Source organism: Bison bison, unplaced genomic scaffold (assembly GCF_000754665.1).
Source record: "Bison bison bison isolate TAMUID 2011002044 unplaced genomic scaffold, Bison_UMD1.0 scf7180017864451, whole genome shotgun sequence".
In the NCBI taxonomy this organism is placed as follows: domain Eukaryota; kingdom Metazoa; phylum Chordata; class Mammalia; order Artiodactyla; family Bovidae; genus Bison; species Bison bison.
In genome coordinates this window covers 121,776-142,624 of record NW_011495013.1, presented here as the reverse complement: position 1 = coordinate 142,624, position 20,849 = coordinate 121,776, and the positions used below count along the sequence as shown (strand labels likewise).

Here is a 20,849-nt window from a genome sequence, read left to right as displayed (position 1 = left end):
TAAATGATTTTATACTTATTACTTTTTATGACTCTGATCTCTTCTAAAGGCTAGATAATGAAGAGCTGACCACAAAGGACTATTTTTGAAATGCAATACTTATGCAAAATACTGTGATATTTTGCTATTCTTCAATTTATTAAAGCAACCCCTGAAGGGGAATCATTTGGGACTACCAATTCCACTTGAGCACTCCCATCTTACTGCCTAACATATACTCAACAAATAGGAGTTTCTTGGGGGCTAGGAACTACCAGAAATTGTCCACATCCTAACTAGTCCTTAAAATCACCTAGTTTGCCCACTTTTAGGGCTAGAAGCCAGTCTCCAGGTGTTGTTAGGAGTATATGGCTCTGGAAGATTACACTGCAGGCATATAATGCAGTAAGTAATTGAACCTTCTTCAAGCCAGGCTTCAGCGATACATGAACTATAAACTTCCAGATGTTCAAGCTGGTTTTAGAAAAGGCAGAGGAACCAGAGATCAAATTGCCATCATCTGCTGGATCATCGAAAAAGCAAGAGAGTTCCAGAAAAACATCTATCTCTGCTTTATTGACTATGCCAAAGCCTTTGACTGTGTGGATCACAATAAACTGTGGAAAATTCTGAAAGAGATGGGAATACCAGACCACCTGACCTGTCTCTTGAGAAACCTATATGCAGGTCAGGAAGCAACAGTTAGAACTGGACATGGAACAACAGACTGGTTCCAAATAGGAAAAGGAGTATGTCAAGGCTGTATATTGTCACCCTGCTCATTTAACTTATATGTAGAGTACATCATGAGAAACGCTGGGCTGGAAGAAGCACAAGCTGGAATCAAGATTGCTGGGAGAAATAGCAATAACCTCAGATATGCAGATGACACCACCCTTACGGCAGAAAGTGAAGAGGAACTAAAGAGCCTCTTGATGAAAGTGAAAGAGGAGAGTGAAAAAGTTGGCTTAAAGCTCAACATTCAGAAAACGAAGATCATGGCATCTGGTCCCATCACTTTATGGAAAATAGATGGGGGAACAGTGGAAACAGTGTCAGACTTTTTATTTTTGGGGGCTCCAAAATCACTACAGATGGTGATTGCAGCCATGAAATTAAAAGATGCTTACTCCTTGGAAGGAAAGTTATGACCAACCTAGATAGCATATTAAAAATCAGAGATATTACTTTGCCAACAAAGGTCCATCTAGTCAAGGCTATGGTTTTTCCAGTGGTCATGTATGGATGTGAGAGTTGGACTCTGAAAAAAGCTGAGCACCGAAGAATTGATATTTTTGAACTGTGGTGTTGGAGAAGACCAACACCACAGTTGGTGGTGTGGAGTTGAGAGTCCCTTGGACTACAAGGAGATCCAACCAGTCCATTCTGAAGGAGATCAGCCCTGGGATTTCTTTGGAAGGAATGATGCTAAAGCTGAAACTCCAACACTTTGGTAACCTCATGAAGAGTTGACTCATTGGAAAAGACCCTGATGCTGGGAGGGATTGGGAGCAGGAGGAGAAGGGGACGACAGAGGATGAGATGGCTGGATGGCATCACTGACTCGATAGACATGAGTTTGAGTAAACTCCGGGAGTTGGTTGATGGGCACAGAGGCCTGGCGTGCTGCGATTCATGGGGTCACAAAGAGTCAGACACGACTGAGCAACTGAACTGAACTGAATCCTTCTTATGAGGGTGAAGCTGACACTACTGCTGAGACAAGTATCCAGCTGTTGGCAGACAAATGGAGGATCACTGAATATCATAATACCTACCCTTGGCACCTGACTGATCAATCATTCTGAGCACTGAAAGTAAGTACTCAGTCCTCTAACCTCGCCTGGGACCCGCAACTCTGGGTAGTTTCACATCAGACCTTCTTGCCCTAGGTTCCCATTGAAGAGAGTTGCCATATGTCAGCACCAACCTTCCTAACCCCCAAAGCCTGAGGTATTTTAACACATAATTCTAAGAAAACAGCTGCTCAGGTAACAAAAATAAATAGAAAATTTGTGGACTGAAATAATACCATGAAAAACTTGATTCAAGTGACATATTTAGAACTCTGCATACTCAGCAGAGAATATTCTTTTTCAAAAGCATCTTCATGTAATATTTATAATAACTGATCATGTATTAAACCAGAAAGAAAATTTCAAATTCCCAAAATCAGGACTCTTTCAGGCTGCATTCTTATACTCCAACACAACAAAACAAAATAAACAGTAACCATCACCACCACTACCATCACCACCAAAGTATCAATCCATTTAGAAAATTTCAAACTCTTGGATGAATGAGAAAATCAAACTGAATTAGATTTTTACAGAAAAAAATGAAATTACTATATATCAAAATAAAAATATTACACATATATATCAAAAACATAATATAGAGAAAAATTCATACCCTTAAATATATTTGTTATCAAATACTGAAAGGAAACAAACTAATCAAAGAATTGAAAATATGTCAACAAATTTAAAGAGAAAGGAATCAACAAAAATAGAAAGCAATTACCAAAAATAAAAGCAAAAATAAATGATTAGAGAATATAAAACAGACTTTGATCAATAAACCAAGAGCTTGCTCTTTAAAAGGGCCATTCTGACAAACAGCAAAAACAAAACAGAAAAAAAATATATTAGGAAAGGAAAAAAGGATATGATCAAATACAAAACAATAGTTTTAATTATCACAGAATATTATATACAACTTAACAATAATAAACCTGAAAATCAAGGTAAAACTAATGGTTTTCTAGAAGACAAACCACCAGAAAAGACTCACAGAAAAAAAAAAAAGGCAAATACTTGAATAAAGCAATATCCTTAAAAGATAGTGAAAAGTTCTAAAAGACTTCCCTAAAAAGGTACAACCCCAGAACCTTCAAGGTACTAATTTATTTAAATTTTCCAGAGCAAGTCGCTCAGTCATGTCTGACTCTTTGTGACCCCATGAACTGTATCCCTCTAGATTCCTCTGTCCATGGAATTTTCCAAGAAGGAATACTAAAGTGGGTTGCCATTTCCTTCTCCAGGGGATCCTCTTGACCCATGAACTAAACCTGCGTCTCCTGCATTGCAGGCAGATTCTTTACCACTGAGCCACCAGGAAAGCCCTTTTATTAAGCCAAATACCAAATAAAACCCTAAAACCAAATCTGACAAAGATAACAAAGAAACAGAAAATTACAGACTAATCTCACTTAACAACTGTTGCAAAAAGCCTGAAATCAATTCTGATATTGCATTAAAAGAAATAAACAAAAATATGAGAGAATTTTTATTCTAGAAATTACTGGTGATTGACATGAAATACACTAATAAACTAAAGAAAAAAATCTGTATTAGAGTCTCCAAAGAGTCTAAAAAGGCACCTATTTAAAACAACTCTTGCTAAAATAGAAATTAAAGGAATATATTAAGATCAAAACTATGTATTACTCAAACCAGAAGCATTCCTAACATAGCAAACATCAAAACACACTATTACGCTACAATATTGAAAATAAAATTTAGGACCAAATGGCTCAATGGAATCAAAGAGTCAATAAAAGAAAATGTATATTTGAGAATGTAAGAAATATTAGTGGTTATATTTTATATCAGTGTGTAAAGATGATCTATCTACCCAGTTTATCATTTGGAAAAAAATTAAGTTAAATCTCTACTTCATACTAAACACACAAAAATGTTAGGTAAAGTTTTTAAATTTCACTATTAAAAATACTGAACGATGGTCAAAGATCCTGTGTGCTACAACTAAGACCTGGTGCAGTCAAATATATAAATTAATAAAAATAAATTAAGGGCTTCCCTGGTGGCTCAGTGGTAAAGAGTCTACCTGCCAATGCAGAAGACATGGGTTCGATCCCTGGTCTGGGAGGATCCCACATGCCTCAGAGGAACTAAGCCCATGTGCCACAGCTATTGAGCCTGTGCTCTAGAGCCCAAGAATCACAACTACTGAAGCCCGTGCTCCGCAACAAGAGTAGCCACCGCAATGAGAAGCCTGCATGCCACAAGTAGAGAGCAGCTCCTGTTCGCCACAACTAGAGAAAAGCTTGAGCAGCAACAAAGACACAGGACAGCCAAAAATAAATAAATAAACAAAATTATATAAAAAATTTTTCTTTAAAAAAAAAAGCAAATTTAAAAATAAATACTGGAATAAATATGGAATAAATAAATTTCATAATGTTGGGGTAGGACAGATTTTCTCAAAAAGAGTTAAAACTCCGAATCAGTAAGGGAAACAATTTTCTGATAAAACATGAATTAAAAAATGTTTATGACCAATGAGATTTTATCAAGAAAATTTATTATAATCTATATTAACAAAGATAACTACACATAATATATAAAGAATTCTCATAAATGTAGAAAGAAATACAAAGAGCCAAAAGAAGACAGGCAAAAAATAACCAATTTAATAGAAAAAGAAATCAATGGGAGAAAAGCTCAACCTCACTAGTAATAAAAATTTAAGCAACAATGAAATATTTTTCCTACCAGACTGGCAAAAAATTAAAGATTCTTAATGTTCAGGGCAAGTTACACAATCAGTACATATAAGTAATATGGAAAGCCGTTATAAAAGGAAATTTGGCATTAGCTATAGACATTTTTAGTGTATCTACTCTGAACCAGCAATTTCACTTTCAGAAACTAGCTTACTATAATATTCACCCATGCACACAAAATGTATGTTCAATGTTGCTCAGTGCAACATGGTTTCCAACTTTTCTTATAGTCAAAAAGCCTGCAAACAGAGCATGTTTAAACAAACTATAGTACTTTAAGAAATCACTTTCAGAGTACTATGGAATACTCTGTAGACATTAAAAAGAAAAGAGTATTTATTCTGTCACAAAGTATGGACAGAAAAAATAACAGCAAAACTACAAAATATTATATAAAACACAATCTATTTTGGTGACTATATATATAGTTACCAAAACAAATAGGTACACATGTGTGCGCATACTTAGTATATGAACATGAGAAAAAATTGGGGAGGAATATGAACCAATTGACAAAAACTCACTTTCTACATTATTGCATTTAAATGGTTTATAATACACTTATATTATTTTTGTTATCAGAAAAATAAAAATAAGAGATTAAAATGTATGACATACACTTTCAATCACATCACAACAAAAACTGCAGACAATTCTTCTAGTACTCACTTGTGGTCCTTGAAAATGTCCACCAGGAAATTTTGGTTAATGGCTGGAAATATCTTAAAGAGTTGCTTCTCCTTTAGCTTAGTGGCACAATCTTTCTCAAACATAAGCGTCTCCCTTTTCTAAAACAAACAAAAAAGACAAAACTCATTCTTATGATGGAATTTACAATACTAGTTATGCTGATCCAAAACCATGGTTATTTCATTGCGAAAACACTAATAATTTAAAAGCAACCACAGACTTTCTTCACTGATTAAAGGCTGAAAATAGTAATGTAAGTATTCTTGCACTGTTTATTTATATCCCATTTTTTACTAAGTATTCGAAGCTGCTTATTAATACACACACAGAATCACACATATACATATATGTGTGTGTATGTGTATATATATACTCTCACATATGACACACGTGCTGAGTCGCTCAGTCATATCCAACTCTTTGCGACGCTATGGACTGTAGCCCGCAAGGATCCTCTGTTCATCATGGGATTCTCCAGGAAAGAATACTGGAGTGGGTTGCCATGCCCTCCTCCAGAGGATCGTCCCAACACAGGGATTGAACACAGGTCTCCCTCATTGCAAATGGATTTTTTACCATCTGAGCCACCAGGGAAGCCCACATTCAATCATATATTACACATATAAAAAGAATGAAGTATATACATATAAACAGGATATAAATAAATGAAGAAATCAGAGAGTAGAGAAAATAAAGGTAAGAATATAGGATAAAGCTAGCAAGAAAATTAGTATAAATAAATGCATGCTACAAAATCCTGTACCATTGCTAAAGGTGGGTCACAAATTCAGTTCTGAGCTTCTCAATGGCCAAAGCAAAGGAAGAAACAAAGATTCTCAGTGTCCACAAAATAAAAAGAAGCCAGCTGCTCAGAAGAACAGCTTTTTCTGGTACTGAGACCTGAGAGAAATTTCTCACATGGGTCCTCATAAAAGGGACACTGTGTGATGCTGTGAACAACGTCCTTAAAAACATATTCTCCTCAATGGGCAGAAACTACAATGTACAAATGAGTTGCAAATTCAGGTTGACAGAAAAATCCACATTAAAAAATTTTTTTCACAAACATATTTATTCCAAAGGAATTGTACGCGAATTGCTAAGTGTTATTTTTTCAAAGTCGTATTTGGATTGTTTAAATTGCCAAACCAAACAGGCTTTTCTAATATGTGCTAATTTAATTCTAATTAATGATTATAGTAATCGTTTGTAAAGGGACTTCTAACTCTAAGACAATTTGTTGACATTGTGATTTAACTATGTAATATTTTTGTTTATTCCAAAAGTCCCAGTGTCTAAAAAATAACTTCCTATAAAAGTTCAAAGAGTCTCTGAAAATGTAGAAATTACAATAATTTAGGATAGTCCTAGAATAGCTATTGGTTTTGAAACCTAGCCATATTTAGGCCATTTATAATACCAAACAACAACAGAAAAAGAATCACAACAGGTGACAACCTGACCAGTCAAAAGGACCGGTGAAGCTGAAAATATCACATACCACAAGAGTGAGGAAAACAAGCCACCTCAAGAATTTTAAATATTTCACATCTTATTTTAAGATATACATTATAATCTGATCTTACTAAAAAATTCAGTGATTTTTTTTTAGAAAAACCTCAGTGATCAGATTTACTAGAATCTGCCAGGTCATAGAGTATCTCTAAACTACAAATTAAGGTCTTATCAATTAACTGAAAACAGCAAGGAGATCAAATCAGTCAATTCTAAAGGAAATCAACCTGAATACTCATTGGAAGGACTGATGCTGAAGCTGAAGCTCCAAGACTTTGGCCACTTGACGCAAAGAGTCAACTCACTGGAAAAGACCCTGATGCTGGGAAAGATGGAGGGCAAAAGGACAAAGGGGAGACAGAGGATGAGATCATTGGATGGCATCAACGACTCAATGGACAAGAGTTTGAGCAAATTCCAAGAGATAGTGAAGGACAGGGAAGCTCGGTGTGCTGCAGTTCATGAAGTCGCAGAGTCAGACATGACTTAGCAACTGAACAACAACATCTTACAATTAATTATCTTCTTCATGCATTATGCCTAATTTTTATTTTATATTCTTTGCTTTAAAAGAATTTAAAGTGTATTTCTCCTTTGGAAAATTCTGAGAAATTACTGAGAAATTTTCCAGAAATTCTCTTACTGAGGCTCTACTTAAGCAGGAATATCTTTAGGATCAAAAGAGTACAGCTTCTATTATCAAATTCACAGAAAGACAAGAAAAATCACTGACAGAAAAAAAAAATTACGTTGAAAAGTCAAAGAAACTTATTTGTTCATCATTATGTGAAGTGAAGTGAAGTGAAAGTTGCTCAGTCGTGTCTGACTCTTTGCGACGCCATGGACTATACAGTCCATGGAATTCTCTAGGCCAGAGTACTGGAGTGGGTAGCCTTTCCCTTCTCCAGGAGAACTTCCCAACCCAGGTATAAGAGATAATAAGGTAGGTTAGAACCATAAAGAAAAGTTTCAGTAGCAGAAAACAGCATTTCAACAAAAAGTGTCACATCATTTGAGTATAAGTTCTAGGCTTTCCTTATTTTTTATGAAAATCTATTTCTCCAATTAATTACATATGTAAATTGAACAGGATATCTGAAACAACACTAAATTATAAGATCCTACTGAAGAGACTGTTCCTTGGATTATATAAACACGTAAAGTTGGTAACGGTAGCATATTTCCAACTTAATTAACAAGTGGGGAAAATAAATATGAAAGTGGAAGAATCCCATCATTCTTTCTACGCCCCCATTCTATCAATATATATTTCAACCAATACAAAGGTGTTCCTTTGAGCAGTCAAATGAGTAGGAAAAAGAGGGGGAAAGGTTGTAAGATCACCAACTAAGAATTTTTTTTTCCTTGAGAACTAAACTAATAATCTCTAAGGTCTTTTCCCTTTTGATTTTGAAATTCTCTAATACTAATTTTCAGAATTCCAAAAAAAGTTAAGAAAAAGAAATGCAAAAGAAACCAAATTCTCTTACGACTTCATATAGTTAGATAGGTTGAAAAAGAACAAAAATTAAATTCAGAGCAAAGCAAAGTATCTGTTTGAACTTGTCTTACTGAAAAGTTAGATAGAAAAAGAAGAGTACTTAATTTAAGATTTGAAAGTTTCTAAAATTTTTCTCTAAAAAATTTTGCTTCAAATATGAACTCTTCAATAGCAAAACAGTCATTTCTTATTACTAACTTATGAATGAAATTATCTTCAAATGAAATATTTCTTTCATGTTTTTCTAGAATGAAAAAATTTACAGAAATAAAATTATAGACAAGAAATATACATCTGCAAAATTAAATCCAAAACAACAGATTTAACATAACTGGCTTACTGTTATAGAATATCAACTAATTTTCCAGAAGTAAAAACCTCCAACTTCAAACTACATTTAAAAACATTTTTCAATTTTAACACTAACTTCAATCAGGTTAAAATAGATTCTAAGACTACAGAAAGTAGAATCAAATGAAAATCACAAACTAAACATATAATCAAACTAGAGTAAGAAACAAAGGCTTAATATTTATACTAACTCATACCAAATCATGCTTTTCCTGTAAGGCAATTTCTTCTGACATTATTTCTCTGAGTGATACTTTTTTAGTTTGAGTGTTCCAATGATCCAATAAGGGTAGCATTTCAGGTGCTGCTAAAGTCTTCAGTAATTTTTTGCCTGTTCTCTGAGATGACTTTTGTTCTGAATTATCAAGACCAATATGCCCAACCAGGGAAGGATCTACAAAAGCAGTATCAATAGTGTCAGACCGTGAATAACAAATGTACAAACTAACAATTATTCTGATGTAAATATATACCTCAGACAGATCCAGAAAACATGACTTTTAACTCTTTGCTTATAATACAGTTTGCAAATTTCAAAATATATCTTCACATAATAAGTATGAAATATGTATAAATGTAGGAATACTTCAAATGAGCAACAATCTGAGTATCACTATAAATCAACCCAATGCTTCCCACTCTTTTTCATATCCCTTCAACAGAGAAAACAGTAACACACATATACACTGATAAACAGAGGAAGCTGCAGCCAGCCAGGAGTGACCAGCTAGAGCAGCTGGTCATCTCTGCCTGGCCACTCCAAGAACTGAAAGGATAAGTATTTTTGCAAATCTGTAACCCACTGGAGGCACACAGTAAATATTGAACATTGATATTCAAGAAAAGAAGGAACTGAACATTCTAAGAAGTTCATAACAATAAGACAACGTATATTTCAGCTTTTCTAAGAGCAACACATTCTGATATACACTTTTGCTCTCCTGGAAAGTGAAGAAATAGCTAATACTATCATCTGAATAACTGATACTATTTGGGAACCTCCAGCTCTCAAATAACTTTGGTTCTTGAAGCTACAATACAGGTGTGGATTAAAGTTAAGAATCTTCACTCTAATAATCTTCAGTCTGGAGTCCTGGTATGAAGTGGGCAGAAGCATCTAGAGAAACTCAAGCACAAAAGCAGGACCTAGAACAGGTCTGCCACTGTGCACTAACCAATTAAGACACTGCATCTAAGAAATCTTCTGGAATCAAATATTTTCAGTTTGGTAGATATACCCAAAAAGCAGGCTTTTATGCTCTAATCATATTAAAATCAATAAAAATTTAAGAGCCAAAGTAATATTTCAATGATGCTATCAAAGACAGGAATATTTTATGCTCTCAAACCAGAACAGTTTTCTATCATTCAGAACAAAATCATTAACAGGAAACACTCTGAATACATGCATTAGAGCACACCTAGGTGCTTCATAGCCTCGTAGTTGAAAAAAAAAATTTTCAACTGAAGTATAGTTGATCTATAATGTTGTGTTAGTTTTCAGTTATAACCTGAAAGTTAAATAATACAAGGACTTTTTTCTTCTTTAAGTTTTATTTTATATCAATATTAAATGTTAAAATTTTTTAAAACTTACCTACAAATCAAAATTCTTTGGTAACATATTTTGTGGAAGTATATTTAAAATGAGTTGAAATTCATACACACACACCAAGGTTCAACATCAAGATAAGAAAGAACATCAGAAGTGAAACTATGTGATTTACCTTGCATTAACTTGCCACAAGATACTTCTTCTTGTCTTTGTCGCTCCTAAACACAAAGGCAGAATAGGGGATTGGCAAAGAAGGGTGCATTAGAAAACAAGTTTATGTTATTTTCCTCAGTAATCATTTCTCCTTATAAAACTATCAATCATTCTTGCTAAATCTAATAAATCTAGATAAATATAAATTATGATTACATCTATGTATCTCTTCCACTTATAGAGCTCTTATGCTATAATTTTTAAAAAACTGTTAATGAAACTTATTAGCATTTCAAGTCTTTAAAAAGCAAAAAACTATTTATGATTTTTTTCCCTAAAATAAAAAATCAATCATATTGAGCTCCATCATTTATTATATAGTTTGGTCAATCTGGATATAATCTAAAACACTGGAAACAGAAAAAATATCAGTAATCTGTTAACTGCTAAAATTCATTCTCTCACTAAAAATTTAATAGAATCTTTGATATAACACAACAGATTATAATGAAGAGCAAAGGTGACAAAATGGACACAAAAGGAGCTCTTTATAAAAAGAAGCCTACCAACCATTACAGATTCTTTCCATTTCTCATGAATCACTTTAGCCAGATTCAGATCTATATGAACCACACAATCCTCAACTGTTAGGGACCCTTGTGAGGAGAGGAAAAACAGAAAAGAAAATATGACCATTACTCATTATACATATGCAGAAAACATACTCAACTACCTTACACATCATAAAACTAATCTGTATTTTTAATTACTAACCTATGTCTCTAGTTTTAAAACTCTTGGAATATTTTTATGTAGTATGTTATTGTATTCACACTTCTTGGCAGATGCAATTATACAATGTTTCATATACTTAAGTTCTTCATGTCCATTACACTAAATATATTTAGCATGTTCACTTCCATTAAGACTTTCCAATAAGTGTGTCCTAAGGAATTATCTTGCCTTAAGTGTATCTGGAGTAGCATCAAAGGATTAAAAAGATGTATCTGTGCAAACAAGTATGAGGTAAATACCAGAGAAAATTTTCAATATATGCATGGGATGAATACAAACTCTATACTCTCTAGTTTCTTGAAATTATACATTTAAAAATCCTCCACAAACACATGGTGCCAAAAACAATAATGTAGTCAACAGACTTTTACATTTGTTAACATACAAAGTAATTTTAAAATTCAACCTAAACTAGCTATATTCTAGTCACAGAAAGATGCACATATAGGTAATAATTTACTTTTTCCTTACCTGAATCAATACCAACAGGGCCAAATAATTCATTGAGCTGAAAAGCCAGTTCAGGGGGCAATGCCAATTCAAGACAGTCTATGGTCAGAGATTTGGTTGTCACTGGAGTGGGATTCAGTGTCTCAGCTTTATCTTCTCCAGTAACTCCAGCTGACAAAGCACTCCCTGCCATTAGAATTGTCTCCATTTCCTGTTCCTCTTCAATCATAAATTCTTCTGTGTTTGGAAATTTCACATAGTCCTTTGGAAGATTTTCATTTTTATTTATTTCAAAAGAGTTAGTAAAATAAGTTTCTTCATGTAACTCAAGATTTGAAGTGCTTGATACAGAGTTCAAAATGTTAGACAAATTCAAAGAAGAAGGTATGTTACCTCCAGTCTCTGCAACTTCTGAATTCTTTTCCATTTCACTCACAGTTTTAGTGGTAGTAGCTTTTAGAGTATCTGGAAAAAACTGCTTCACATTATATAAACCTGAAAGTTCTGTTTGACTATTAGCAAGTACTTCATTACTATTATTTAGCTCTACAGTAGGAAGTATACTTGTTACTAATCCATGTTTTTCAGTAGTTATAGCTCTTATTTCTGCCTGCTCTAAGTTCTCCTTTTTGGAATTACAGGTAGATTGTACATTAGTGTTATTGATATCAATTCCATGGCTAAATTCTGGCACAGAAAAATTAGAATCCTCTAAGCTTCCTCTTTGGCTAATAATTTCCTTCAAATTCAGTCCCAGAGAAAATGGCCCAATTTGTGCTTCATCGTATGATTTTTTTATATTCTCAAATTCAGTATCCTCACATAATTTGGTTTCAGAATCCAATAAAAGGCTTGTGGCCCAAATAATATCTTTGTTACACCTCTCATATAAGTCTTTTAGGGCTTCTAATGAAAAAGATCCAAATAGTTTACAAAGAATGTTAAGATTTTCAGATTCATCAGCATTGGTGAGCTCACTTTCTTCCACATATGTGCTTTTGTCATACATTACCCTATATGGAATTGCTTCTTGAACATCCAATTTTGTGTTAATATTGAAAGTTTTGGGTTTAAATCCATCTAATCTTCCTGTTAATACTCTCAGAGAATCAGAAACACTAATCTTATTTTTTTCTACTTTCCATAAGAGAGCAAAATCCTGTGGTTCAGTCTGGGTACACATGCCTACTCCTATTTCAGGGACTTCTTTAGTCTTTTCTTCTGAAAATTCAGCTAAAGTTTGTGGTCCTATTTTTTCAGGGACAGTTGGCACACTATTGATATAAGGAAGAGACAATGTGTGTTCCCTATGAATCTTTTTACTTGGACAAGTCTTACTCTCATAGGTCATTTCATTGGGCAACATTTCAGAACTTCCTCGAGTACAACCACCCAATGTTTTTAGCTCTTCAGGGCTTGTGCCCCAACAGGCCTCATGTGAAGAGTATAAGGATATTTCATTCATACTGCTGTTGGTTCCAAATTCTAGGCTGGGTTCATTTAAGCCAGCCTTTGGTATTCTTGATCTGTGCTCTCTCTGAGCTAACGAATCGAGGGAAGGCCAGTCACCCACAATGTTGAATGAATCTCTTTCCGGGTTTTTGTAAGTATCATATTCACAGCTACTGAAAGGTTCCGAGGCATCACCACACTGTGACCTGTCGTCATCCTCTACATTTTCATATGGAGGTCCTTGTGGCTGCATACAATCTACACTCACAGATAAACTATTATCTAATATTTTATGTGACTGAGGGCGATTATACTTTTTGTCATTTTGTACAGATGAGGCTTTTTCCATTTTTCGGTTCCTTTTTGTCCTCTGACCAATAGTCTTATCAACTGGCCAGTCACCAACAAAAGACAGCTCGTGTTTTGGAAACTTTTCCAAAGTTGATTTGCTCTTTTGTTTTCCAAAGGCTTTTTTCTTTACTGCCGCTCTTTCTTCCAATATTTCACTAGATAAAGATTTTTCATTTTGATTGGGTACAGGATTTGAAAGACCACAGTCCCCTTGATTATTTTCACCATAACAACTACTTGGTGACATTCTCTCTAACAAACTATCTGCATTGGTTTCACTACACTCTTTTTCAAGAGCCATTTCTACTGGCTCTTCTTTTTCACTTTTGTCTGTAACTTGTACTTCACTTTCAGAATCAGGAAAGTACGTGTTTGGAGCTTCCTGAATGAAAGCATTCTGAATATTGGGATTCATATCACTTATTTCTTTTTTTCCTTTGTTTAAATCTGCGTTAGGGAGATATGCAATATTCTCAGGCAACATATTTTCTTTGGTCACATCAAGTTTCTTCTCTTCAGTTAACTCTAGATGCTTCAAAGACGAGGATAAAACATTTTCTTCTTTTTCAGAAGTAATATCTTCATTGTCTCTTGGGCTGTAAGATTTTTTTTTAAGTATTATAACGAAATCTCTTACTGTTATGATTAGTAATATTAATACTGTTAATATATTTAAACTAAAGAACATTAATATTATGATTTAAACTAAAGAATCTTTCAACTGAAAGACAAGATACCTGATCTTACCCTAATACATGATGAACACACCCCTTTATTGTAATCCCAACACCGAGCACAAGGCCTGGCTTACACAAAGCACTCAAAACTTTTTTTGAATTAAATAATTAACAGGAGATTTTCAGTTAAGGTGTTTATGATGCATTAAATATTAAAGTTAAGGTTCTAAATTTGTTCCCAGAACAGGATACCTCCTGGGCTCCTTTCCAACTTACTAAAGCTTAATACATGTGAAACTAGGTCTGCCTCTGTACCACCTGTCTTTTGCTACCAAGGAAAATGCTTAAGATTGATTTACAAAGTCACAGTCAGTCAACATGATTTGCACAATTAAGTCAAATGAGAGAAAGGGAGGACAGCTCTCAATTGAGATGTCACTTGCTAAAAATTTTTTTTAAACCACCCTCAATGTTATTTTCAGACTCAGAACACTTTTGCCAAATCGTTATATTAATACTTTCAATTTCAGTGCATTTTCCTTATTTGTCAACTCATCTTCCTTTCTATACTGCAGGAGTTCTCAAAGGCCCACCTCTCCCATGAAGCCTTCCTAAGTGAAATCACACCTAACCAGTTTTCTACATCCAGATGCTATTATAAGTCCTTTACAAGTATTAATTCATAATCCTTATGAGAGCCTTATAAGCAAAGTGTTATTGCCATTTTGCAAATGAGGAGCTGAAATATAGAGAGATCTTATAATCTGTCAAGATTAAGCTTTGGGATATGAAGCCAGGAAATACAGTTAAGGAGCCCATATTCTTATCCATTTTGCAACACTGCAGCATTTATGAATCTTCTTTTCCTAACTCCTTTCCAACAGAGCTTCTCATCCCCTACCATCAAAAAATGTGAGCATTCAGACCTCTCTACATATTTAAGGCTCTTCTTTCCTCACCTACTTATTCAATTGTTTATGTGCCCTAAATATTTTTTAACAGAATCAGTACTATCCTAAACTACAAACTTCCAAAGGCTGTGACTTGTATTATTTAATCATGAGTAATACATTTTTATGATAGTTTGAAAGTATTTTTATTAATATCTAAGAGAATTAAGAAGTAATGTAACTACAAAACAGCAACAGGGGGTAGATAAGGTAACATAAATACTGCAATAGCAGCAAGTTAAATAAAGAAGACAGGAATATTCATAGCATAAAGATGGACCTACATAAATCAGAAGACAATGAATCTCCCACATATGTCATCACTCACATAAACTTTTACTTCTCTTGCTAACCATAAGTATCCTGCTCTATGTAAAACTATACCTAAACCTTATAAACAACAAATGCCTAACTTATTTTTACAGTTATTTCGCAGTGATTTTAGAAGTTTCAAAATTATCTTTTTTTTTTTTTTTTTTTAAATTTTTTCTGGGCTTATGGGATCTAGTTCCCTGACCAGGTATCAAACCTGGGCCCACAGCAGTGAGAGCAGAGTCCTAACCATTGGACCACCAGGGAATTCCTTCGAAATTATCACACTTTTTAAATTAGGTTTTTAAATTAAACTTTGGTACATAGAGACTTTAACCTACCTAGTACTTCTGTCACAAGAATATGCACACAATTCAATGCGTTCGATTTTCTCTGGAACTGAAGAACTCATGATTATTGGCACTGAAACAAAACGTTGATAGTGTTCCAACATTCTTGTTATTTTTTCTTTGCTTATCCCATGAATATTACGCCTAAAAATTCCAGGGGGAAAAAAGGGAAAGAGGAACATCAGTAATGGTATTTTTAAAAAATCGGCTGATATAATGTCAAAAAAAAAAACATTTCTAATATGTAAAAATATCAAAACTGGTTTATTATGACACAATGTAAACTATTTAATTTTCATTTTCATTTTATTCAGGATGTCCTAAATTACTATTTTCTTAATCATGCCACACAATCTTTTCCAAATATCCTTTATCAAGTTGGAAAAAAACCAGCAAATCTTAATAACTTTAAAAGAACTTATTCACAAGTGCTATTAAAAAAAAAAACAACTCATAAGAATATGGCCATCATTTTAGTTAATTACTAACTAGTGACTAAAAAATTTCTACTCAGAGGCTCTTACTTACACCAGTACAGCAGACAAAATGTCCCAAAGGACTCTCCTATTACAATAAAATTGGATCCCATATAAATTAAACACACACTTTAATACATCGTAAGTTCAAGCGAAGAGAAAAAAAAATTCCTATTTGAAGTTTCTGGATGTCCAAATATGAAATCTGCTATATTTGTGCTTTCACTCATTGTAGTTTATTTCTTTGTTTTTGTTTATAAGCTCGTATACTTAGCTGAATCTAATATATGGGAATCCTTAGGCCTGAAACTGAAAGTGCTTTCATTCATACAGCAACAGGAGTTGCATCTGCCAAGAGGCAAGATGGTATGCTTTAGTTCTTTAAGGGTTTTATCTTAACGAAAACATCTCAATTGCAACTCTCCTGTCTCAGGTTGGATCCAAGTATTTAGTGTCTGGATCCTGGGGCTAATATCAGCATTTGCCAGCTGGGCAAATCTGGCTTTCATATTTACATACCTCCATCTTGTCTGGTTTCAGATCACAAAGAAGCAAAGAGATAGAAAATATGAAAGAGAGGTTAAGAGACATAGACATAGAGGACAGACCAAAAGGTCTAGTATGTATCTATCCAAGTCCCAGAAAGAGAAGAGAGAGTACGTGGGACAGAAACAATTTAAAGAAAAATGGTTTAAGAATTTTCCAGAACTGATGAAAGACAATCTCCTAATCTCACAAGTTCAACAAATCCCAAGCAAGATAAATAAGAAATCCACAACTAGAAACATAATACTGAAATTGTCATTCACCAAAGATAGAAATCATATTACAAGCAACTAGAAATTTGATAAAGGAATTATCTACAAAGAAAACAACCATTAGAATTATACTTGACAATAATAGTAATGGAATCCAGAAGACAGTTAAATGTTATCAATAACAGAAACTGTAAATCTAGAATATATACACTCAGCAAAAGCTTATAAGAATGAGCACAATAAAAGAACTTCCAGATTAAAAAAAAAAAAGTTTGACATAAAGCATGCCTAAATTGTAAAGAAAATTCTAAAAGATGAATGTCAGGCAGAAGAAAATTCTCAGATGAAAGGCCTATGATGAAAGAAAAATTAAGCACAAAGCAATAACTAAATGAGTGAAAACAAATACTACCTGTACATTCTAGACAGTCAGAGCCTGTAAGCTGGAAGGGAGGTTAATTATCAGAGTTAATATGTTTGAAAGTTCTTGTATGTGGGAAGAGGAAGGCTAAGAAAATGGTTTAACTTAAAAGTCTGCACGATAAAACTTTTAATGTAACCATTGAAAGACTTAAAATAGTATATGTAATCTCCAAACTAGTAGAGAAGGAAAAAATGAGCAAGCAAATCTGCATTCAATTTTTAAAAATCCGAAGTAAGGCAAGATAGGAGGAAAAAATCAAATATTTAATTTTCTGTGATAGGAAAAAACAATCACAAAAAATGTGAGATAAATAAAAAGTACACAGAATGAGGCAGTAAGAAACAAGACCAATTATATGAATAACCAAAATAACTGTAAAAAAACTAAAATATCAGTTAAAAGCTAAAGACAGAGTGAATTTTTTAAAACCCAGCCATACTGGTCATAAGAGATACACCTAAACACAAAGATACTGAAAGGTTGAAAGGAAAAGTATAGAAAAATTAATAACACTCAAATACTAACTAAAAAAAGTTGGTATATTTCTATTTATATTAGACAATTAGATTTTATAACAAAAATTAATACTAATAAAAGAAAACCAGTGGACAAAGATAAAAGCTTCCATTAGAGTGATGCAAAGATCTTAAGACTATATGGACTTCAAAAAATATCCTTAGTATATTTAAAACAAAAAATAGAATTATAGGGAAAGACTATTATAATCAACATAATAGTGGTAGAGGAAGATTTCAGCACACCTCTCACAGTAGATTTTTCTCATCCCTCTCTTAAAGATTAACTCATTAAGCAAAATTTTCAAAAAAGTTATATATAATGTGAGCAAATGAATAAGCATGATTTAATGATATAGTAATACACTATAACCATCATACATTCTTATCAAGCAAATATGAACATTATAACAAACTGATAATGAACTAGTAAAACACATCTTTAAAAATATCAGAGAATTAGTTTGATACAAACCACATAATCTTATCTACTGAAGTAAAGTTGAAAATCAATTTTTTGAGAAGATAAATTTTATATCCATCTACTCAAAAATTCAAAATATAGTTCTAAATAACCCAAAGGTTAAAGAATAAAAGTAACAGTAATGCAAACTAGAAAATAAATGATTAAAAGAAGATATTACACAGTAAAATTCTAGGAGCAGCTAGCATGGTACGTAAGGAAATTTACAGCATTAAATGCTCATACTAGAAAATAACCTGAACTTTCAGTTCAAGCCTTACAAAAATAACAATAAACAAAGCAAAATAGTTTTTTTTTTAAAGCAAAGAAACTAGAATAAAAGAGAAGCAGAAAAGAATTAAACATAAAACAAACGTATAATAGAAAGCTCAACAAAGCAGAGATGTTTATTTGAAAATGCTAATAAAAAATCTGATCTCTAGTGAGAATAAACAAGAAAAAAAGAAAATACATGTAAACATATTAGGATTAAAAAGGGGAACTAAGTATAGATGTAGCAGAGATTTAAACTTGAAGAGAATATCAACCGTCTTAATAAAAAGTCAATAAATTTGAAAACTTTGGTATAATGGACAAATTCCAATTGAAACTTCTTACAAAGAAAACACACAATACAGATAGTTTCGTAAGTAAATCCTATCAAACATTCAAACTTACATAAACTCAGAAAAGAGAAAAAAAGAAAATACTTCCCAACTAACTCTATGAACCTAAAACCATCATACCAAAACCAGGCAAGACAGGGCAAAGAATAAAAACTGTAAGTCAATCTCACTCATTCATGCCGATGCAAAAATCCTAAACAAAATATTAGAAAACCAAATCTAGTAACGTATCAAGAGGATAATAAAAAGGAATAAAATACTGATTCATGCTACAACATGGGTGAACCTTGAAAACATTATGTTAAGTGAAGCTGCCAGACACAAAAGTTCACACATGATTCCACTTACATGAAATGTTCAGAACAGGCAAATTAACAGAGACAGAAAAGCAGATTAGTGATTGCCAAGGGGTAAAGTGGAACTGGGAGTGACTAGCAATAGCAGGCACAGGGTTTCTTTTTGAGGTGATGAAAACATTCATTAATTAGATAGTGGTGATGGTTGCACAATGTTGTAAATATCCTGAAGACAAGCTGTCCTTCAGTTAATACTGAAATCAGTTCAAATTACCAAGAAGAAAATATCCTGACCAAAATTAATTTAGGGCTATCTCTATGGGAATACAAAGCACAAAACAAAATACACTGTCCATGTCCTGAGTAACATTTTCATCCAAATTAAACAATTAAAGAAAAAAGTATAATCTTGTGGGGGAAAGCAGAGTGAGTAGTGAAAAACCCAAACAGCTAACATTTGCTACCTTTTCTGTTTACATGTTCTCCCTTCCCTCCAGCACGGTAAGTCACCAGGCAGCTACCATAATTTGTTCCTTCCAATGGCACATAGTTCAGGTTTGCCAAACCCTAGTCTCTTCTAGTTTCAGATACTGACATTATATTTTTAATAAGTAACAGTACTGGCTATATAACACAACTGGAATTTTTCTGTTTAATAACTCAATTTCAGAATAAAAAGATACAAATTCTTCATAAACTGAAAAAGAGAACCTACAGGCAATAAAAATTTTGTCAATTTTTAAGTGGCAAAGCCACAATCTAATCCATTTTGTTTTATTCATTATTTACAAGAGGAAAATAATCTAGATGGACTTTCTCTCACTCTCACAAAACTAAAACATTTTATATAAGCTCCAAGTTTTACCTTGCAAGTTCCTTCGGTTTGAATTTCCACCATGTATCCGGTTCCCGGAAAAGGACTTTATATTTATGTTTTTGAGACTACATACAAAAAAGACAAATGCATTTTTAAATAATTACTTCCATGAAATTAAATTTTCCCCAAATTCACAGCATGTTAAAACTGAAAGAATATAAAAGATTATCTATCTTGATGAGTGTGTTACCAGGCAAGATGAAGTCTCTCTGATTCAACAACAAACTTCTAGAAATTTATGCTACTGATAAAAACTTATGTCAGAGTGCAAAATTATATACACAGCAGAATATCTAGTTCATCATTATTTGTAATAGCAAAAGAATACACACAACACAGTGTCTATTAATACGGAACTGGCTAAATAAAGGAGGATATAATCATACAATGTAAATACATACAATGGCTTTTAAAATCCTCTGTTAATGAGAAAATGTTCTTAATGTAAATTGTTAAGAAAGTAAGATACAGAATTTTCACTAGAATAAAAAAAGATAATCTGCATATGTATAGAAAACTTCTGGAAGGAGTCTCAAAAATACTATGAAAAGTATCTACCTCAAGGGAATAGGACTTTAGGCTTTCTTTTTTATGGCTTGAATACCTATCAGAATACATACATGACTTTTATAATTTTAAAACTATTTTAAATGACAACGCATTCTTTTTTTTTTTTTTTGGCCACACTGCACAGCTTGAGGGAATCTTAGTTTCCCAACCAGGGATTAAACAGGCACCCTCGGCAGTGAAAGCATAAAGTCCTAACTACTGGTCTGCCAGGGAATCATGGAATTCCCAATGACAG

At 33.2% G+C, this 20,849-nt stretch overlaps 1 protein-coding gene across 4 annotated transcripts in view; it reads right to left on the bottom strand.

Annotated features, from left to right (window-relative positions):
• Window positions 1–20,849, bottom strand: part of N4BP2 (NEDD4 binding protein 2) — a 56,280-nt gene that overhangs the window by 20,082 nt on the left and 15,349 nt on the right. For all 4 annotated transcript variants that reach the window (XM_010858818.1, XM_010858817.1, XM_010858820.1 and 1 more), the window contains 7 exons: window positions 20,033–20,109; window positions 15,601–15,753; window positions 11,539–13,916; window positions 10,843–10,928; window positions 10,292–10,337; window positions 8,762–8,958; window positions 5,177–5,295 (listed from right to left, as the gene is read on the bottom strand). In XM_010858818.1, the coding sequence (XP_010857120.1) occupies window positions 5,177–5,295; window positions 8,762–8,958; window positions 10,292–10,337; window positions 10,843–10,928; window positions 11,539–13,916; window positions 15,601–15,753; window positions 20,033–20,109 (3,056 nt within the window). The remainder of the gene's footprint in view (window positions 1–5,176; window positions 5,296–8,761; window positions 8,959–10,291; window positions 10,338–10,842; window positions 10,929–11,538; window positions 13,917–15,600; window positions 15,754–20,032; window positions 20,110–20,849) is intronic.